The sequence below is a fragment of the Gopherus flavomarginatus genome, chromosome 19, assembly GCF_025201925.1.
Source record: "Gopherus flavomarginatus isolate rGopFla2 chromosome 19, rGopFla2.mat.asm, whole genome shotgun sequence".
NCBI classification, from domain to species: Eukaryota; Metazoa; Chordata; order Testudines; family Testudinidae; genus Gopherus; species Gopherus flavomarginatus.
The window spans coordinates 18,663,458-18,686,445 of NC_066635.1; the positions used below are offsets into that span (position 1 = coordinate 18,663,458).

At 38.4% G+C, this 22,988-nt stretch overlaps 2 protein-coding genes across 3 annotated transcripts in view; one reads left to right on the forward strand and one right to left on the reverse strand.

Moving 5' to 3' along the window:
- The window catches only part of MYO19 (myosin XIX), a 43,350-nt gene that overhangs the window by 252 nt on the left and 20,110 nt on the right, over positions 1 to 22,988 (forward strand). Inside the window, exons 1-9 of one of the 2 annotated variants that reach the window (XM_050929307.1) lie at positions 3,675 to 3,941; positions 13,292 to 13,489; positions 16,842 to 16,982; positions 19,044 to 19,188; positions 20,197 to 20,345; positions 20,902 to 21,015; positions 21,742 to 21,874; positions 22,161 to 22,230; positions 22,683 to 22,785. In XM_050929307.1, the coding sequence (XP_050785264.1) occupies positions 16,971 to 16,982; positions 19,044 to 19,188; positions 20,197 to 20,345; positions 20,902 to 21,015; positions 21,742 to 21,874; positions 22,161 to 22,230; positions 22,683 to 22,785 (726 nt within the window). In that variant the 5' untranslated portion in view covers positions 3,675 to 3,941; positions 13,292 to 13,489; positions 16,842 to 16,970. Of the gene's footprint in view, positions 1 to 3,674; positions 3,942 to 13,291; positions 13,490 to 16,841; positions 16,983 to 19,043; positions 19,189 to 20,196; positions 20,346 to 20,901; positions 21,016 to 21,741; positions 21,875 to 22,160; positions 22,231 to 22,682; positions 22,786 to 22,988 lie in introns of those variants that run through there. The other variant, XM_050929308.1, reaches the window with a different exon arrangement.
- On the reverse strand, positions 5,781 to 11,055 carry PIGW (phosphatidylinositol glycan anchor biosynthesis class W). The gene is made up of 2 exons (XM_050929327.1): positions 10,928 to 11,055; positions 5,781 to 8,044 (listed from the first exon to the last, which is right to left on the reverse strand). Exon 2 carries the CDS (start codon positions 8,034 to 8,036, stop codon positions 6,516 to 6,518), a length of 1,521 nt encoding a protein of 506 aa, XP_050785284.1. The 5' UTR covers positions 8,037 to 8,044; positions 10,928 to 11,055; the 3' UTR covers positions 5,781 to 6,515.

Consider the following 22,988-nt stretch of genomic DNA (forward strand, 5'->3'; position numbering starts at 1 on the left):
TCATGGAGAGGCGCGGGGGCAACGCCCGCGAGGAGGGGTCAGCCCGCCCCCCTGTCTGCCCTGAGGCCCTGGCTGAGGAGATGCTCCCCCCTGTTCGGGTAAGGGGGGCACCTCCCTCATGAGGGGGAAACCCTCTGAGAGGAGGGAAGGTGGGGGGCACCCCCCTCTGAGGGGACCTAGAACCCCCCTGCGAGAGGCAGGGGCTCACCTGAAGAGGGGTACACACCCAGTGAGGGGGGCATCATGGAGAGTCAGCTACTTATCCACCTCTGGGGGAACATAGTACAAGGCACCTCCCAGAGACCCCCTGACTTGGAGGCTTTGGTTATGGCAATAAAAATACTAGCAGAATGCTCTAGTGTGGACACCGTTATATTGGTATTAAAATGCTTATACGGGTGTCATTTATGGAGTTCCTCTGGCTACAGCAGTTATGCTGGTATAACTGTGTCTACATAGGGCTTTTATTGACATAGTTATGTTTGGTTTAAAAAAAAAATTCACACCCTCTTTGACCAACATAGCTGTGCCAGTAAAAACCTTTTATGTGTAGACCCGGTTGAAGGCCCTGTCTTGAGGGGATAAAAGGCTGAGAAGGTTTTCCATCATGTTAGCTGAGTCCGGTTGGCTTAACATAGTTGAAAAACTTTCTTAATGCCAGGGAGGACACAAACTAACATGTCTGAAGCTGTGCTATAGCCTAAGCTGTCCCTTCAGCAGTTTATCATGGGTTACAGGCATGACATTTGCCTTGTCTAGATTAGATTTGTCTAGCATGTTCCAAGATCACACCTTTAAAACCCAGCTCCAGATGAGGTACTGAGCTATACCATCACCTGTTAATAGGGCTTCTTATGTGTTTGCCTACATTATACAACTATTAACAGGGTTTTACAGTCAGGTTAAGCTAACTCTTGAGCTAACACAATTGAAAAACGCTCCCTTGCTCAAAACAGGGCCTAACTATTCATGGACTAAACATTCGGTTCTAAAAACTGTGCCAGTTGCCTCAGGCCAGAAGTTGTTATACTTGTTAATGACAATAAGTAACATGAATTAATTGGCACTCTCACTAATTCAGTGATGAATGACTTACTTTATATAGCTTTAAAAATGGATGACTGATCCATGATGTGGAGTTCTGCTATCTTCCACCTACTATGAATAGTTCATTGTTGGGACTGTGACATCAGAGATAAGAGCCAACCCCATCCCCTATTTCATCATCTATTTGCATACTACAATCCTATTGGTTTACAGAGCTCAACTGTTAGTCTTGTTCATTACAAACCAAACCTCTAGTCCTGCAATCAACAGGATGCTCCTGGAGTTGAACCCATGTTGAGTCAAGGGGGCACTGCATAGATACAGCAGGCCACCTCTAGGGTACATCTGTTCATCAATTTAAAAAATGGGTGATTGGCCTAGGTCATCTGACTCAGTCTGCAGAGCTGTAATACAGTAACTTCCCACTTAATGTTGTTTCGATCTTAGGTCCCTGCTCAATTACATAACATGCTCCATTTAAAATTGTGTAATGCTTCGCTATAATGTTGTTCGGCTGCCTGTTTTGTCCACAGCTGGCAGCCCCCCATTAGCTCCCCTAGCCCCCCCAGAAAGCCTTCCCCCACCCTGCTGACAGACCCCACGGATCAGTGCTTCCCTGTCTTCCTCCTGCCCACAGCAATCAGCAGGCTTGCGGCATTCAGGGGGAGGAGCTAGGATTTGGAGTGCAGGCTCCCCCTCCCTCCCCTGTCTCTTGAACACTGCAAACCAGCTGATTGCCATGGGCAGGAGGGAGGAGCAAGGACAGCGGCATGCAGAGTAAAGGAGGAGGAGGAGAGGGGAAGAAGAGGAGGGTTAAGGGTGGGGGCAGGCCGAGGGTTGAGCCCTCCGCCCCTGGTGCTTGCAGAGTAGGGGAAGCTGCCACTGCTACTGCACAACATGCTTCTCCTAGCCTAGAGCACCTTCAGCCTCCTTGTCTCGAGTGCCAGTGGGCTGTGCCTGTGTGGAGTAAGGCAGGGGCACCTCCCAACTTATAGTACTGGGCTGTATGGCAAAGAAAAATTTCCCTGGAACCTAACTCCCCCTGTTTACACTCATGGGGAAATTGAATTTGCTTAACATCGTTTAGCTTAAAGTCACAATTTTCAGGAACACAACTACAGCATTAAGTGAGGAGTTACTGTATTGCTGTGTAGATGTTTGGGCTTGGGCTGGAGTCTGAGCTCTGCAGCCCTGCAAAGCAGGAGGGTCCAAGTTTGCTGACCTGGGCCAGCTGTGTCTATGCTTTGGGTCTTTTATTCCTGCATAGACATACTCCTACACTCTACCAGTTGCATGATCAGGGCCTGAACCTTTGCTCAGCAAAATGCAATTTAAATACCTTACCCTGCATGCTAGAGGTAGTTTGTTGCTTGTACCAACAGACAATTCAACTTTATCATATCCATTTACATCCCTATCCTGTACTCAGGCAGAGGTCATTGTAGGATCTGGGCCTTAGGCTCCAACCCTCCAAACATTAATAGATATGAGTAACTCTGAGTTTATGACTGACGCCTTAGTTTGATTGCCACCTAAACTAACACTTGAATCCTTTATAATAAATATGTACTAATGATTAACAGAAAATTGTATTATAAATTAAGGCTGTCAATCGCAGTTAACTCACACAATTAAAAAATTAATTGTGATTAAAAAATTGTGATTAATCACACTTTTAATTGCAATGTTAATAAAATATCAATTGAAATTTTCAAATATATTGATTTCAAATACAACACAGAATACAAAGCGCACAGTTCTCACTTTATATTTATTACAAATATTTTCACTGTAAAAATGATAAAGAAATAGTATTTTTCAGTTCACCTCATACAAGTACCATAATGCAATCTCTTTATCGTGAAAGTGCAACTTTCAAGTGTAGATTTTTGTGTTACATAACTGCACTCAAAAAGCAAAACAGTGTAAAACTTTAGAGCCTACAAGTCCACTCAATCCTACTTCCTGTTCAGCCAATCGTTAAGACAAACAAGTTTACATTTACAGGACATAATGCTGCCCATTTCTTATTTACAATGGCACCAGAAAGTGAGAACAGGTGTTTGCATGAAACTGTTGTAGCCGGCATTGCAAGATATTTACATGCCACATATGATAAACATTCATATGCCCCTTCATGCTTCAACCACCGTTCCAGTGGGAAGTTTGTTACTGAACTCCTTGGAGGAGAATTGTGTGTCTCCTGCTCCGTTTTACGCTCATTCTGTCACATATTTCATTTTATAGCAATCTCAGATGATGACCCAGTTGTAAACAAGCTTCTTGTCTTAGCGATTGGCTGAAGAAGCAGTAGGACTGAGTAGACTTGTAGGTTCTAAAGTTTTACTTTGTTTTGGTTTTTGAGTGCAGATTTTTTTGTACATAATTCTACATTTGTAAATTCAACTTTCATGATAAAGAGATTGCACTACACTGTTTGTATTAAGTGAATTGAAAAATACTCTTTTTTACTGTGCAAATATTTGTAATAAAAATAATATAAAATGAGCACTGTACACTTGATATTCTGTGTGGTAACTGAAATCAATATACTTAAATGTATAAAACATCCAAAAATATTTAAATAAATGGTATTCTATTAATCTTTAACACTGTGATTAATTTTTTTAATTGCTTGACAGCCCTACTATAAACTATTATAATGGGTAAACCAAAGATAACATTGACCCAAAATGTATAGTTGTCCCAAAGATAGTGGAGGAAGTTCTCTAATTCAGAGATGAACAGTGTATAGTTTGCAACTGAAAAGAATAAACACAAATCCCAGGTGACCAATATAGTCATTGGCCCTGATTCTGCAATTGGGTTTACGTAGGCAAAACCCTGCACCTATCCTGAATCCCATTGTACAAAGCAGAGCTCTACAGCACAAGGTGAGTCTGTCTACATGCATGTGATTGAAAGAATGGGATTTTTAATTTGTAACAGTTTTTGAGACTTGCTATGTTAGTTGGCAAATTTCAGTTATTGGGTTGGGCCACACTCTTCCCTATAAATCCATTGAGTCAGTGCAGTAAGGATGAAATGAACCCTTTAATTCATAAGAACCTGAACAAAGATTTGTTAAATAAGTTTTTACCATTTGTATTGCATGTCTATCTAAGGTATTACTGAATGCCTTACAGTCTGTAATATAGTTATCCTCACATCTCTATGAGATAGGGAAGTACGACTATCTGCAATTTACAGATAGGGAAATAAGATATGAATGACTTGCCCAAGGTCACACACAAAGATTTTGGCAAAGGAGGGAATTGAACCTGGGTTTTCTGAGTGCCAGGCTGAAATCCTAAACCACTGAGTTCTCTTTCCTCACAATTTGCAATTGATTTATATGCTAAGGAAAATTAACCAACTTTATAACGGAAAGGATTTCAGCTGGAAAAAGTACAGTCCTAAGTAAGCTGTGATTTAAAATAATGACTTCAGGGAACAGTGCGTGGGACTGAGCACCCTTTCTTTTAAAATAAAGATGAAAGAGACTCAGCTTTCCCATCACTATTTTTATAAGCAGCTGTCATACCCCATGAGGAAGCATTTAGGGGAAAAAAACAAAGCTCCCCGCACCAAAAGCAGTGTTATATAAAGATTTTCAGTGAAAAGTTTTATTAATCTGTAAGTGTTTGTTTTATGGACCAATCTGTGTTTGTATTTCTTTTATCCAGGTTTTTATATTACATTCATAACTGAGTGCAAATTTAGGCTCTAGTCCTGCAGAAAATTATGCACATGCTTAACTTTACACATGTAATTACTCCCACTGAAGTCAAAGATCTATAAATGTCTGTAAAACTAAGCATATGCTTAAATCTTTGCAGAATTGCAACCAAAGTTTTTTAAATATTCATTTATTCAATATAATTTACCTTATATATAAAATTATGTGCATCTAATACTTATTCATACGAAGGCCTTAAATTGATAAATTGTAGATATGTCTATATTTAGAATATTTATTTTCTCACCTCTTATCCAGGAATAACTGTTAATGTACAGGGTTTGGAGAGGGTCCCATATGAGGAAAGATTAAAGAGTCTAGGACTTTTCAGCTTGGAAAAGAGGAGACTAAGGCGGGGATATGATAGAAGTATATAAAATCATGGGTGATGTGGAGAAAGTGGATAAGGAAAAGTTATTTACTTATTCCCATAATACAAGAACTAGGGGGTCACCAAATGAAATTAATAGGCAGCAGGTTTAAAACAAATAAAAGGAAGTTCTTCACACAGTGCACAGTCAACTTGTGGAACTCCTTACCTGAGGATGTTGTGAAGGCTAGGACTATAACAGTGTTTAAAAGAGAACTGGATAAATTCATGGTGGTTAAGTCCATAAATGGCTATTAGCCAGGATGAGTAAGGACTGGTGTCCCTAGCCTCGCTTTGTCAGAGGATGGAGATGGATGGCAGGAGAGAGATCACTTGATCAGTGCCTGTTAGGTTCACTCCCTCTGGGGCACCTGGCGTTGGCCACTGTTGGTAGACAGGATACTGGGCTAGATGGACCTTTGGTCTGACCTGGTACGGCCATTCTTATGTTCTTATGACAGTGGCCCCAATCCTACAAACACTTGCACATGTGAATAGTCCTTTTGAATTCAATGTGTAAAGTTACTTTTGTGCACAGGTGTTTGCAAGATTAAGACAAAGGTCAATAAATAGTTTGTTGATAATACTTTAAAATGTATTTTTAAAAATAAAGAGATCCAGACATGCAATTAAGGTGTTTATTTTTAAAAAAGTGTTACATTTCCCATAAGTTTCACTGGGTGATGATATCATTTGGTAAAAATAGGCTAGGAAGAATTAGTTTTTTTCAATAAATGTCAATTTCACTGTCACCACACAAAACAACATTTCCATCAATAATATTTGGAATTTACAGAAAGGCATGGTAAGAAAAATGCTGCTTGAAAACTTAGAGTTTGATTTAAGGATATTTATTTAGTATATTCTGATGTTATATTGATAATTTGTGCATTAATGGCTATAAAGCTTTAGCTTCTTGAATCTCATTGTCTACTGTCGTTAAATGATTGTCTGACCTTCCCCAATGTCTGATCTCCATAATTTCCCACAACTGTGAACATTTAAAAAGATAAAAATACAAAAAAAAAAAGCTTAAAACCCATAATTTTGCGCACCTGGAAATTTAAGTTGGTAAACATAGGAAAAATGCTTAAAAATAAAAGTGAAAAAAGAAAGAAAGAAAGAATAAAAATAAAAATTCAGGTTTTTTTAAACTGAATCCTGCCAAACCTAGATATAAATCATAAATACACAGTATACTACAAACCAGTGTGTTTGCACAGAAATAAATCTAAGACAAAATTTGTATTTTCTATTAAAATAATCACTTGAGCATGGCTAACAATAATGTTTAACAAAATAGAAATTTTATTTGTACACTTAAGATATACAGTACTAGAACACAAGTAGTTTCAATAGTCACCAGCATTTTAATAATATATTTTTTGCGTGCAATATATACATAATTAAACAGTTAGTAAACATATACAAGTGTAGCACAAATAAGGTAAATGAGGTATTGCTGTGGATTGTATCTATCATCATATTCACTATGCCAGTCATAACATTTGCTAGCAAAAAAAAAACTAACTGATTTTTATCAATAGCATTAATTATGCAAATACTTAGCCACCTTTTCTCTCTTTTGACAGATGTAGGCTCTGAATCATGCTTTGTATCTGTATTAGGTGATTGTGTAAAATTCCAACAGCAAGGCACTCTAGACCCATTTACCAGAAGTTTTGTAAACACCAAAATAAGATCAGTTACTAAAAAACAGATTAAAAATGTCAGGCACTGAGCAACTATCCAGATGCAAAAAGACAGATTAGCCATCCTGCGGGACACAGGCTCCACATAAACTTGAGACATATGAAGAAATATAAAGAGTATAAAAACTGTCAGCAGAAGGAAACATATTACTTCAATCCAGTCCTTGACTAAAGTTCTCTTTTTTAACACATATAACCCCACTTGTACACTAGCCATATAGATAGCCAGATACCCATAAAGAGAGAACACTCCTTCTCTGTTAGCATTTAAAAATCCAACCCTTGTATCTTTGCCATCGCTCCCATATAAAACAAACATCTTCAGATGGGTAGTGTCAAGAATAAGCTGATAAAATACAGCAAGAATCACAGCAACAATCCATGATTTGTTGGTTGGAAATAGAGTTAAAAGTAGTGATGCTGTCATTCTCACAATTGCTAAAGTGAAAAAAAAATTCCAGTGCACTCCATACTCTGAAAAGTGTTCATGATACTCTACAGCTTTAACACTGATCAGTCGTCCCAGGCCAACAAAAACTAAAGGCCAAACAGATAACAACTGTCTTGCTAGACAGGAGAATTTGGATTGCACCACACCTGTTTTTTGCCTAACTTCAGGACAAACAAGAGCATTACCAAAAATAAAAGCTCCCACTCCAAAATCCATAGCTCCTGTTCCATAGGTCTCAGTTTTAGCATACCGTCTGGGGTACTGTGGAAAATCCACTGCTAGGATGTTGATTGCAGTTAACACATTGACATAAACACGAAACACGGTTATTGATGGAATGTAGTCTGGTTCTAAGCTAGTCTTCAGGAAATCACGTATGATTTGCTTAGGAGGAGTCCTGATATAATGATTTCGTCTGTTATATATTTTATAGAATAATCCTGCACAGAAGGCCCCAATAGTTATAGGCAAAAGGGGGAGGACAGGGGACAAAATTGTACAGCAGAGCACAAAAGGAGCTACTAGCACTGTAAAGTCTAGTAGTAGATGATATTTCCTTGAACGTAAAGGTCTTCCATTATGCAGATTATACAAAATTAACAGCAAACCTCTGCAAGCTATACACAGTGGAGCTAGAGTTAAACCTATTGAAATTTCCAGCAAACTCGTTCCATTTAAGTTACTGATAAAGGCTTCTTTCAGCAGCTTTTGTGACATTCTTCTTCCTATGCAAATAAAAATGTAAACCAGAATTCATTTTTGTAATGCAAGAATGTTTTTCAATTTTGTGTTTAATTTAGGCTCTGCTTCTTTTTACATATGGAAACATAAGACATTAAATAAAAATGATTTTTCATAACTACCAACTTAATTTTAGTTACAGGTGAATTCTTTTTGCCTCTCAAAACATATGCTTCCCATAAGAAATCATGCAATGTCATAAGAAGTGTTTTGGCCATCTGGTTGGTTTTTAATGATTCTTAAAATATCTATTAATAAAAACAAAAAATAAAAGCACCCCCCCTCCAAGCCCGACACAATAAGAGGCCCGCTCCTGCAAACTTTTATGTATCTGCTTAACTTGGGACTACTCACAGTAGTAAAGTTAAGCACATGTGTAAGTGTCTGCAGGATTTATGACCAAGGTTTAGGATTACAAATTTTACAGTGAGACTTTGTTATAGTGAGACATTTAGAAGCAATATTTTTAAACATAGTTTTGTTACACCAAAGGATTTTTTTCTGAAAGTTATAAATGGTAAAATATATACGTAACTAGTCTCATAGCATTTATTACTTTAGAGAATACATTTAGAGGTATTAAATATGCTGCAGTAAAAGAAAAAAAGTTGTCACTATCTATTGGACAGCTGTTTGGTGGCATGTGTGGATTAAACTAGTGGCCTTCATGGAGTTCTTAATGGAGAAGACTCCAATCCTGCAAGTTACTCTACACTGGTGCAGTGATTTGCCAACACAGAACAATCTGGAAGATTATGGCCCCAGTGTCCACATCAGAAACAACACCATCACAATTTGCACCTTTGTTTCCATTCTCAATGAAGAAACCAAATACAATAGAAACTGACTAAAGTATCTTCTTAAGGCCCCAGTTCTGCAAGCTGTTCCATATCGGCCTGTGTGGAGCAGCATTCAGAAGGACCTACATTATACTGGAGGCATATTGGTGGGAAAATTAGCATTGCTCCTGTCCATGCTTCACTTGTTTTATGGATACATACAGAACATTTCAGTTAAACTAATCCCTAATTTTTCACAAGCACTAACAATAATTTTGCATATAATGTTAAATAATAAATTCAAAAGTTTACCAGTTGATGAAGCCAGGCAAGCAGAATGATTTAAACATGCATCAACTCAAGTTAGTAGATCAAACCCAGCAAAAGTTTTTGAAAATGGATTTTAAAAAGGCATATCAAACATAATAGTTTAAGTTTCCACTAATACAATTTAAAAAAAAAGATTCAAGCAGCTTAATCAAACATTTTAAGGGGCACTGATGTACAGGGACACCTGTCATGCTAAAATTCTTGGAGCCTTCACGTTTAGCAACCACACTCTTTCTCCTCTGTTTTCTCTTTTTTTTACCTAGAAAATTTCTCCAGCACAAGCCTTGTTTTCAAATGCTCTTAGAAGATGACTCCTCGGGGTTAAGAAATAACTGAAAGGGATCTCGTGAGGTCATCTAGTCCAGTCCTCTGCACTCATGGCAGGACTAAGTATTAAATTACCAGCTTCACCTTGTCTCCTTACCTCTGTAAATACTTTTGAAACTAGATCTATCTCCATCCACAGCATATTGTAATAATTCACCACCACCCTTGCTCTCTTAGGCCTTATACACATTTAACTTTACTACTGTGTTTGCAGTGGTGATGTAGCCATGTTGTTCCCAGGATATTAGATATAAGATAATAGCTTTTATTGGACTGACTTCTGTTGGTGAAAGAAATAAGCTTTTGAGCCATACTCAGAGCTTTTTCAGGTCTCAGAATCTTCCCCAGACCTGAAGAAGAGCTCTGTGTAAGCTCATAAGCTTGTCTCTTTCACCAACAGAAGTTGGTCCAATTAAACAGTGGCTCTCAACCTTTCCATACTACTATATCTCTTTCAGGAGTCTGATTTATCTTGTGTACCTGCAAGTTACACCTCACTTAAAAACTACTTCCTTACAAAATCAGACAAAAATACAAGTGTCACAGCACGCTATTACTGAAAAATTGCTTATGTTCTCATTTTTACCATACAATTATAAAATAAATCAATTGGAATATAAATACTGAACTTATATTTCAGTGTATACTGCCCTATATATTATAAACAAATCATTGTCATGAAGTTTAGTTTGTACTGGCCTCCCTAGTGCTTTTTATGTAGCCGGTTGTGACACTAGGGAAATATATAAGTGAATTGATGCACCACTCAGAAGACCTCTGCGAACCCCCAGGGGTACACGTACCCTTGGTTGAGAACCACTGCAATAAAAGATATTAACTCACACACCCTGTCTGTTTAATTTTGTGAGTAGTTCCTTTGAAATGAACTACACAGGGCAGTAAAGTTAAGAAAGTGCACAAGTGTTTGCACGATTGGGGCCTTACTTGATTTCATAATTCTTTAATTTAAACTCACAAAAATCATAACAAAGAACATTGCAAATATATAGCATACCAAGTTACAGCTAAATTCAACTGATCAATCACTTCAGTTTTCGTATTGGACCCCTTGCCCTCCTACTTTGTATTTTGTCTGTTTAGATTTTAAGACATTAAGGCCAGCGACCTGCTTTCATCTCTCTGTAAAGTACCAGGCACATAAATAGCACTATATAAATAATAGCAATAAATTATCGCATTACATAACATTAAGTCAATTAAAATGAGTTCAAAGGCCGTTTTAAGCAATGGTTCCATCTAGTAGTTTCATTTCTTTACACTTTTGTCACACCCCACAAGGTATGACAGATACCAAGTAATTTTGGAAGAGCTCTAAGGCATTGTGCCAGCATATGAAAAATAATAACGGTTTATTTTAATAATTTCTATAACATCTGTGACTTTGACATTTATTATGCAGGAGATCCTCACCATGAGCGTTCTCTGTGCAGAAGGCAATTTGCTTGTTAAATGAAGTTCTTCCTCCTGTCTCTGCAATCTACCATTAGTTTCACTCTCTCTCTCGCTGCGGCTTGCTTTTACTTCCGGTGGTAGCCTGCCAAAATTCAAATCTAGGAGGTAAATGAGGACTCTGTTTCCTCCAAACATTTTCACCATTAAGGGAACCAGTCTGGTTTACTTCGTTGCCTGATTCAACACACAGTGGGCTAATAAACCTCTTTTCTACTTAGTATAAAGCTGCCACCACGAAAAACAAATGGGGGAGGAGCCACACCTTACATTTTACTCATCTAAAAGACAATATCTGATTATTTGCCACTACATAAAATGTTTTTGATTAGAGAGTGTGCAGATGTGGAATATCTCTCTACCATCCCTCTTCATGTGCAACCCAAATATTTACCACTTTTCCACTCTTTTCTTCCAGAAATCTCTTCCAGTCCAATCTAGGCTTTTATTGATCTACATCATGAGGATTTTCTGCTGCTTAATTATTTAAATATTATAAAATATTTTAAGATCCTGGGATGCAAGATGTTCAGTAGAAATGCAAAGCATTGTTATGAAAAGACCCATTCCTAATTTTCTCTTTAAAGGTCCCTTTTATACTTTCTAAATGTTGGGAGGGAAGGTAGAGAATATGAGAGTTGCCTAAATCCCCATACACTTGTAAATACAAAGAGATGCAATTTACTTGCCTTTTTAGGGCCAAATGTCACCCTCAAATACATACCTACAATTCCCATTGAAGTCAGCTTTCCTTAATGTCAATGGGAATTGCAGGTGAGTATACATAAGTGGAATTGGCAGTTACTGTTTTGGTAAATTGATATACGATTATTACAATGACTTCTAAAACAATGTTTTCACAAAATATTGGAACATTTCATTTCGGAGGAGACTCCTAGGTAGAAAACTACTCTAGTCCCTCCCCATTCCCAATTTTTGTTCTGCACTGAGCTTTTTTAAACACTTCAATTTCCTGCAAAACAGAAGAATGGGATACAGGCCTGATGCTCAAAAAATCCAAACAAACAAACAAACAAAAACCCCAGGATTGCTGTGCAGTTTAAAATGGGTGGAAATTTTTCTTCCGAGTTCTGACCCCCTATAATTTCCTGCTGTTTGACACACCTAAGTTCCAAGTCTTGCTGTTGGCTCCCATGAACATTTTGGTCCTTGGGTCCATCTATCTCCCATCAGTGACCCCCAATAGCCATCCAGAGTAGGTGTTGTTGTCTTATATACGCAGAACATTTAAAACAACTTTTCTCCTCCCCCTGAGTGTTTATGGAATAAGAGGGTTGAGGGTTTGATGCTGAAGTAATCAGTTAGTTGTTTGAGCTTTATTGTTGACATATGAGGTTTCATGTGGTCTAGGCATTAGATTTTATGTGAAAAATTGTTTTTAATTATTTTGAAGTTGTGAGAGTTAAAGATAAGCACTTAAAGTATCAGAGGAGTAGCCATGTTAATCTGGATCTGTAAAAAGCAACAAAGAGTCCTGTGGCATTTTATAGGCTAAAAGAAGTATTGGAGCATAAGCTTTCGTGGATGAATACCCGAATAGTTGAGTTAGTCTGTAAGGTGCCACAGGACTCTTTGTCACTTAAAATAAAAATACTTGTATTTTTAGTTCTGAATGATAAATTACTGTCAATAGTTAGGGTCCTGATCCTGCAAAGCCACATGCAACTTCATGTATGTGACAGGCCTACTGAAGAAAATGGGACCGTTCACATGCCTAGTGGCAAGCATATACTTTAAGTGTTTGCAGAAGTGGGAAATGACATTTTAAATGTGGTATTTCTTGAAAGTGAGGCTATGGAAAAGGTTATAAAAATTACTTAGCACTTCTAGGGGGTACTATTGACTATCAAGGCACTTTGCAAATATTAATGAATTAAGACTCTCAATGATCCTTCTCTGGGACAGGGATCACCATTTTACAGATAAAGAAACTAAGGCAAAGTGAAGCCCCACTGCCACTTCCCTGTGTAACCAAAACACCCACAGGCCCTCTCCCTTAGCTTATGTACACGACCAACGCAGGCACATACAAGTTTGAGAGGACGAAGTGGGAGAAAATGTTGCTAACATCTCTGCATTAGGGGCTGCATTTAAAGATTCAGGACAACAGCCCTGGGTTTGCTATGAAGCCCCTACTCCAGAGATCAATGCCAGCAACCTTCCCCCCTCCACCCCCTTCCCCCTGCCTTTAAACCCGCGGAGGGAGGGAGAGCGCTGTAACCAGAGACACGTGTGTTCTCGGCGCCACGTGCTTCTAGCGAGGCTGGGAAGGCAAGGCCAAGGTTTTCGCATTCTTCTTTCCAGAGTCGCGCTGGGAGCTGTCTGCGCGCGGGGCGGCGCCCGGTCAGGGCGTGGGACGCTGCTCTTCTCTGGATTCAAACTGCAGCCTCCGCCCCTGCTCCTTCAGCTCCTCCTTCCTTGGCGAGCTCGGCTCCGGCAGCAGCTTTCTCTTTCCCGGCTGCCTGGCTGATTGCAGTCTCATGTCCGCGCCCTATGGAACGGGTGAGTCCTAAATTAGGGATATTTATTTTATTCCAGCTCTTCTCCCCCAACCCACCCCCGTTTATTGTCTGCGGCGCTCTCCCACGTCCCACCCTCTCCCCTGTTTAACATCTGATCTGCTCCTTCTCCCCCACCCCTTATTAATGATCGGAGCGTTTGGGTCAAATTCTCTCCCCCAGCTGCACAAACTCGCCCTTATTCCCTCCACTTCACGCATTTTGAGATTAGGAAGAGATTGGTGAAGTGTGAGGATGGGTGATATAGCCATGTACTTTAAACTTTTCTGCCATAGACCTTTCTAGAGGTGTAGAGTGTAAACTCTTTCTGTTTCAGCCCAATCCACAGAATTAACCACTCACTGACTGTATTTAAAAACAGCTTTCAACTTCAGAAGGTCTTTGGGGTGCCCTTGAAAGCCTGAAGATCATATTTAAAATAAGCAATAATAACTTAAATTAAAAATAAGGCTAACTGTTTTCCTATAACACATCCAGGATACATTTGTAAATTAGATAAGTGTTGCAAATAGTTTGTTTTATGCACTACAGAAATATATCTTTATATAGGCACTATAGAAATGGAGTTTCCTTGATAAATGTCTTTTGGTAGCACATCTGGATTAGAGGGGGTTGTCTGTTTATTTTACATGTCCTTTTGCCTATGGAAGGTTAACACTAAACTAGATGCTAGCAAAGCCCACTCTGTAATGCCTAGACTGCAAAGAGATAATTTCAGTCAAGGTTAAATTGTGTGTGTGTGTGTTTTGAATATAAACATAATCAGGGAGAACTTTAAATAAAACCTATTTCAGAGATTAATTGAAGGCAGAAAACAAGAAACTTTAAACACAATGCAGAGGATGATGAAAACTCACTCCCCTTTTTTAAAATCACTTGCTAATTGATTTCAGAGTAGCAGCCGTGTTAGTCTATATCTGCAAAAAGAACAGGCGTACTTGTGGCACCTTAGAGACTAACACGTTTATTATGCGTCCAGTGAAGTGGGTTGTAGCCCACGAAAGCTTATGCTCAATTAAATTTGTTAGTCTCTAGGGTGCCACAAGTACTCCTGTTCTTTTTGCTAATAGATGTCTCCGGTGTAGTCAGGAAAAGCTATTGCTTTGGTGGTGTGCTTGGATGGAACTATAGTCCAATAGGTAAAATACAGGATTGGGAGTCAGATCTGGACTCTATTTTTGGTTCTGTCACAGATTTGCTGTGTGACCTTGGGCAGTGTTTGATATCTGTAAACTGGAGCTGTTCTCTCCTGCCTGTTTCAACAGCTTGTAAGATTTAAATCAGTAGTTTGTAAAACACTTAAATATTTTAATAATGGAAGGAGGTAGAGAAGTGCAGAGTGGAGTACAGCAGTTACATGCATAACTGTTAATAACATGTTGCTCTCTAGCTCTTTCAAATTAAGGATCAGTGTTTGTGTTAATCAAGCCTTATCTTTAAACACCACTTACATGAAACTAAAACCACAGCAGTTCACCCATCTAGGATGTGTGGTAGGAGAGATACAGTTACTGAAGCCTAGAGAGTCAATCTTTTTTCATTGCTAGAATAAAAACAAGAAAGATTAATCCCTATCTTTTTGCTTACTTCAATTGAAGTAAATCTGAACACTCCCTTTGATTTCAGCGGAAGCAGAATAAAGCCAGTAATGAGCAAGTATGTCTTGTTTTTACTGTAGGATGTAATTTTCAAGAGTCGCACCCTATCCAGAAATGCTCTGACATCACTGATGCTATCACTCACTTTTCCTATCAGATGTAACCGCAGGAATGAAGATAAACAAAATGTGTTTTGATATTGAGGACTGTATAGTAGCTTTACTGCTCTTAATCCAAGAGAAACCAAGTAACTGATTTTGCAATAAATGTTCATACAACTTTTTCCTAAAGAACCTTTATTTCATTTTTTTTTCTTCAGTGAGTATAAAGAGATTTAGAAGAGATGCACATAATAAATGTACTCGGCTAGGTCATGAACCTACTTCCACTCAAGTAAACAGCAAAGATCCTATTATTTTCAGTGGGAGTAGAATTGAATTTGTTGACCCCAGATTCCTAGGTCAGCTCCACAAAGGCATTGAGGGGCCTAACTCCTATTTGAATCAATGGAAACTAGATGTCTAGATATGTTTTGAGGATCTGGGCCAAAATGATTTATGCTTTTGAATTGGGTTCTGCATAATACAATCAAGTTATTCACCTGGATTTCTGAGACTTAAACACATAATGAAAGTTGCACTGAAATACAAAATTTGTTAAAAATAGGACACTTAGGTCTGGTGTCACAGCATTCTGCAACTTTAAAGACCTTGATTCTGAACCTGTCTGGGAATCCTGAGAGCTTAACAAGTTCATGTTCACTGGGAAGTTTGGGTGAAGGACAGGATACCACCTGCGACTTCGTTCAGTACAGAGGTGTCTTTGAGGGAAGCTCTTGTCTGGTCTTCTGGCTGGATGAAATGAATTAGAAGTGATCTAACAGTAGCTCTAGGTCTACACTTCTGTAGAGAACACATATTAATGCAAACTGAATTGTAAGAATAGTTTGGGACAATGGAACAAGATGCCAGGACAGGTAGTGGAATCTCCTTTGCTGGAAATAGTCAAGACTAGATTTGACACTCATCTATTGATGTTGAGTGATTTAATGGTAATGGGTCAAATTGATCATTAGCATATGTCAATGAACCTGTGTAATTACACTGGCAATGAATTTGGCCCAATTAAAGCAACAAAGGGGAAGGCAGGATTAATGGGCCACTTGGCATCTGAATGAGCCCAAAAGAAATGGCTATATACTTAAGGCTCTATAAGTTTAAGTAGTCAAATAAAAATGTATTTAACAGGCTAATTCTTTTGAAGCTAAGTAAGGAGTGCATATAAAACCAAGTAGCTCTTCATTCTGCATGTTTCCTAGTTAGGACACTTAAAACTCATTCAATTTGCTTCTTTCAGCCCCATGGCTGAAAATATTTTATGCCCCCTCTTTGGTAGTATGACTTGCTGAAGCTCATATGTTGGGAGTTTTAGTGATGGGTTTGTGTGTGTTTTTGTTCGTTTGTTTTGTTTTTTTAATTATTCCCTTTACAGATCAAGCTGTTTAAACTTGGTTGGCTGAGGGCAAGCCAAGTATTTTTATTGTTCGTGTAACTACATGTATAAGCTAGCTAGACCCATTGTTAACTAACTCCTTATTCTGGTGAGGCTGGCTTCTCTAGGAAAAAAAAATTTACATTCGTACTAGAATTTAGGTTTGAGTCTCCTCTCCAGGAAAGCCATACAGGATTCTATGGTTTGCACTACTCTTTCTGAAATAACAAAGTTGATTTCTTTTAGGACCTCCACTTTGACTTGGACAGGGTCCCCCAGTCTGAAGGCCTTCACTGTATCAACTCTGCTACCCAGGAGTCCTGTTTATAGAGCTTTACAAATTCACCCATACCCAGCATCAGACAACTGAATAATATGCCAAAACAGGTAAAATCAAGCCCCAATATTTAAACTTTGTCATGAAATAACTGACTGTAATTCACAATAGGAGACTGTTAAAGTATTCTCTTCCCTCCATTCCCCTCCCTTGTTTGCCCTGCAGCTGCTCCACAAATTTGTCAATAACCTCTGGGTAATATCGAGCCACTAGATCTGATCAGTTAAAGGTTTTGATCTGTGTTACTTAAAATTGTTTTTATATATGGCTGATAAAATGAGTAAAGTGAGTACTGGCAATTCATTAATTTAGGTAAGCCTGCATTCAGAGATGTAGCCAACTACAACTGGAAATTGTAGATTACAATAGACTATCACTATTTTTAATCATCATTCAAATTAATTTTTCAATAACATTATTAAAAACTCAGACAGAAGGGAAAAGGGCACATTTTAAGAGTTGATCCTATTCTCGAATATTTTTGCCTTTAGCCATACATATCAATAGATGAAATTGAATGCAGGGAAGTTGGGCTAACTAATACAAGCCAGCAAAAAGGAGCCTCCTTTTCCAGGACTTAGTATTGCCAGCTCTGCAATGGAGTTTGCAACAGTTTATCTATCATAAACATTAAACAGTAAACAAATGAGAGGGCAGGGGGAGAACAATGCATATTTTTCCACAGCTGAGGGAATCTACAAGAACAAATCTCTAGTATTATCTGAAGAGCAGTAGTTGGCTTTGTGTAGTTCAGCATGTCTAGCTGTGAACTCATTGGATCCCTTAATGCTCATACATGGTATGATAATGAAAACCATTATTCATGTCAATATTTGGCCTACTCTCTTCTCATTCAACTTTACTGGTAAGCACATTTTTATTGGTATGCTATAGAATTGTGCATGACTTTAAATCCAGTTATATCCAGTCTGGAAAGAGATTGGAGATCCCCAAGTGGCTATATTAATTGTGAGGAATTATTATTCTAGTTTGTATATTATTCCTGCAGAGCCATATGTGCAAGTGGGTGTTTAGAGGATGTTATTTGTCCATTTGAATGCTGCTGAGGTCAGTTAACAAATTGTATTTGCTAATTCAGAAGCTTGTTGGTATAAACAAAATCCAGTGTGTTAAGACGTGGTCAACTTGTAATGCTAATGATAGTTACGTAATCTGGGGGCGAGAAGAAAGAAAGAATGTTTGCAGGAAGGAATGCAAAAATCTGCATTTGCCCTTCCTTCGCCTCCCCCCATCCCCCCAAAAAAACCCCACCCAAACCCAGCACCTGAAACCGGTGTGTACTGGCTGCACTTTCCATTATTATGCTTAACAGACAAGTGACCTTTCAAACAGTGTTTTCAAGGACACTGGAGCCAAGAGGCTCAGATTAAAGTATTTAAATAAGTTATATGTGGAGAGCCAAATTCTGGTTTGATGCAGACAAAGTAGTATAACCCCTCCATTCGCCTCTCCAGATGGGCACGTATATATTGCAAAACCATACTTGTGGAGCACCATGTTTGGCTCCAAAAAATGCAACCCTGGGGAACCTCCATTAGCTTGAGTACTTCTGACAACTAATATGATCTAGGCAGCAGCCATTAAGACCAATAAACCATCTTCTTGAGTCAGATGTTGTGTTGAGTATATGATGTTCAGAGGATTCAAAATCCCCTGATCACGAACCACTGTGTAAGTGTATCTGTTCTTAAAGAATCACAAAGTTGCCAATACCAAGAAGTATACATCTAAGGACAGATTTATCCATGGTGACATTCCTTTTGAGTCAGAATTACACCAGGGATGAATTCAGCCCCTTAAAGTTGTCATTAGTTCATGATCTCTCATGCATCAAATAAACACTTTCTAAAGCATGTATAAAGAGTGAAACACAACTTCCACGGTACTGATATATATAATATTTAATACTTTCTGGGCTGAGATGTCAGACCAGTAGTAAAAATGTGCTGAGTTTCTTGCTAAGACTGCACTTAAATCAATTCTGCTTTATTTGGAAACTGGAAAGGGACTTTAAACTGCAGTTGAAGAGGTGAAAGTCCACCTAGGTGTTCAATCTATTACTGGTGGTCTCTTTTATCTCTGTTTTCCAGGTGAATGGCCCAAAGAGAGATCCTGCCATCCAGAATGAGCTCAATGACTCATTCAAAGAAGAGGTTAAAGCTTTTCTGAGTGATGAAGATAAACTGCATCTCTTAGATGACCTTACCAAAGTTAATCCTGTAACCACAACAACGGGTCAGTATTTGTGGCCATCAGAGACATCTCTTGAAAGGTTGCTTCACTTCACATAACAAATAACTGTCAACATGTACTGTAACAAGGTGGATGAGGTAATATCTTTTATTCAATCAACTGCAATATATTTGAAAGATATTCCCTATCCACCTTGCCTCTCTAATATCCTGGGACCAACATGGCTACAACAATACTGCATACAACATACTTGTGCTCAGCTATTCTGATCCTGGTAATGCTAGCATGAAAATAGTACCTGTGGACATGATCCAGAGTCTGCTGAAGTCAATGGAAAGATTCCTGTTGACTGGAGATCAGTCTTTAAACTTGGCTTGATCAATATTCTTTAGCATTGCTTTGAACCCACACTGGTCTCTCAGCAACATGGAACTAAGATTTAAACAAAAAACTTTTCTTCTACTACTGGATGGCTCTTACATGGCTATCCAAAAGGATTTTGTGCTTTCAGTCCAGTTTCTGTTAACAGATTTCCGTATCTCAAGACACCGTCACAAACAGTAGAGTCCTCTTACTGTAATAGTCTTAGCAGAGAAGCCAAGGATTGAAATCAGGCTTGGAAACTACAGTCTGCACTTAACTTTAAAAATGGTCCTTTGTAGACTCAGAGGAGGCATATTGATACAATGTGGCAAATTCTCCATTGTTTTCTCCTTTTTCTGTGAATGAATAGATGATTCAATCTCCAGGGCTGTGTATTTGGAACCTATAATGAGAATGCATAAGAAATTAATTAGTCAAATTTGATGTTCTTGTTTTTAAGAAAATAAATGAACCTATAAGAGGAATATTTGTTTCTGGTAGACATGCTAGAAATTCTTATTTGACCATTCTCAGACTCTGATTTAAATCAGATTTTTACAGTCTGTGAACTGGCAAAAAAAAAAAAAAAAATAGCATTTGCCTAAAGATTTCTTATACAAATAGCACTAGGGAAAACAAAATACATTTGTTTTGAATAATTGCTAATAGAACATATGTTTGTTTCAGTACTGAAATGTCTGCAAGCAAGGTACACAGTAGATATGTTTTATACATATGCTGGCTGCAGTCTTGTGGCCATAAATCCATTTCAACCTATCTGTCGCCTCTATTCACCTGAGCTTATGAAAGAGTACCATGCTGCACTTCGTCCTCAGGTAATGGTGGTGACTGGTCTTCTTACAAAGCAAAAGAGATGAAAAGTCATCCAAATCTGAACCAATAAACCAGCAATGTTAGAATCTCTTCTAGCAAAACCTATATGCTTTATTCAGCCAGGGCTGTTTTACAAACCTGAGCATTTTTGCCTCTCCTCTCTCCCCTCCACCCCACCATTGGCCAGGTTCATTCATTCTTATGGTGTATAGTTAAGGATGCGTCTCAAATTTTAGTTTTAAGATAGGGCTGTATGTAGAAGAGAGAGATGGTTGATATTTCTGTGCTCAAATTCTTAAGTCGACTAGAGGAAGAGACAGAATATTCTAGTGACCTGAGCGTGAGGCTTAGTCAGAAACTCCTGAGTTCTAATTCTTGTTGTGTGGCCTTAGGTTACATAGCTTATCCTTCTGCTTCTGTTTCCTGGGCCCAAATTCTTCTTCGGTTCAGTTCTATTCCCCTACCTCACTGGGCTGGTGAGGATTAAGTAATAGAATCTGCTTTGTTTTAAACATAACTGTTTTCCTTTCCAAACAATATATGTACTCTTTTTATTAGGAGTTGAAACCTCATATTTTTGCTGTGGCTGAACAGACCTACAGAAATGTTGAAAGCCAGATTGAACCAATAAACCAGTCTATAATTGTTAGTGGTGAAAGTGGTGCTGGAAAGGTAAGCGTAGGATTTTTTTTTTTCCTTTGCCTCCTCTTTTTAATCAGGCCACTCTTCTGACATTGCTAGGATGTTCTGAGACATTAATGTGGTACAAAGCATTTCAGCTAGCTCTCTAATTTGAGGAAGGAGGAAACATAAATACAATTGGTACAGAATACAGCAGGCAACCATAAGCCATTATAGTACGGGGGAGGAGGTGAGAAGGGGAATGAGCTCTGGTTCAATTCAAACAGGCCATGCTCAGTAAAACTGCGCTCTGGATCATATTTGTAGTTCTTGATAGAATAAAATTCCTATTGAAATCAAGGTAAAGATAGCTGAGTTTGGCCCTTTGCTAGGACTAGATATGATTTAGCGTAAGCCCCACATGTCAAAACACCCACAAAGTTTGAAGAGTTCAGCTTCTAACTCTGACTCTGATTCAACAGTCCATCTCTGCTCAGCAAAGCACTTAAGACGGCTATAGTTCACATACAGCTTTGCTTAACAGAATAGCTGTCAATTCTGGCTATGCTTCAGAATAGCTGTACCTTCATTTTTCTTACAAGAACCTAGTCCAGCAAGGCACTTAAGCTTGTGCCATAAATTTTGAATAATCACTTTCCTCAACACAATCACTAGCTGCACAATGTTATTTTCCAATAGCCAAAGCTCTTGTCAGATGTGCATCTAATTAGTAATGTGAGAGCAGACAAAGGCCTATTGTCAAGATTCTCTTTTTAGACTTGGACTTCCCGATGTCTTATGAAATTTTATGCTACTATTGCTGCATCATCTACCTCTCCTAAAGGCAATGAAACAGTGGAGAGGATAGAGAAGAGAGTGCTGGACTCCAACCCTGTTATGGAAGCTTTTGGTAAAGACCTTTTTTCTTTTTTTAGTGTCAAAATTAAGGGAAAACAAAACCATGATTATATTGTAAGTGTGTGTGTTGGTTTTGTGGTGTGTGATTTTTTTTTTGTACAAACCTACACTATCCCCCAAAAATCACCTCTGAAATATTCAAGCAGCATGCAAATCATCCTATATATTTGTGTGTCCCTAAAAGAAGAGAAGAAAATGAGCTCTGTGTTTTTGTTTTGTTTCCCCATTGTTGGAGAATAATTATGCTTTGTGTGTCCCCACTCCTGGTAACTTCACAGGAAATGCATGTACTCTTCGGAATAACAACAGTAGCCGTTTTGGAAAATATATCCAGCTTCAATTAAACAGGTATTAATTGTTATGTAAAATGCTCAAGCTGTGTGGTGGTGGGTGTTTTGGTTTTGTTTTTGTTTTTTTGACCTTCACAACTTTCTCTTCTTGCAAACATATGTGTCTCGAGTCTTCCACAGAACATGGAATGGAGTGGCTTTTTATAATGTACCTTGGTATATTGGGATGAATTAATGTTTCCTGGATTTACCTAGTACATTGTCAACACTTAAAAGGACATCTATCTTGCAGGATAGCTTTTCAGTCCAGAAGACTGTACCAATGGACTACTCTGCACTTGCATGGCTAATCAGTTTAAGAACTCTATCGTAGTATCTTTCATAAAGTAAAGACACCAGAAGCTTAAAACACTATTAAAAGTTTAGGGGTGCCTTGCATACTGTGTGACAACAGGTTGTGCATAGGACTTCTGTTTTTGAGGGCATATGCTAACATGTTTATTTCTCTAGATCACAACATCTGACTAGTGCTTCCATCCAAACATTTCTATTGGAGAAAACCAGAGTTGCTTATCAGGCTCCATGTGAAAGGAATTTCCATATTTTTTATCAGGTTTGTTCTAGATTAATTTATCTAGATATTTCTAAAGTACATTAGTTGACGGAGCCATTAGATCTGGCAGAAGATCTACTTGCAACTTCCTATTGTTTAGAACAGTTCAGTTTTTTACTCAAGGTTTAATTCAGTTTCTGGATCTTGTGTTATTGCATTAAGTATGTTCCCAGTTGGCTAATCATCACTCTGCCATTTATGTT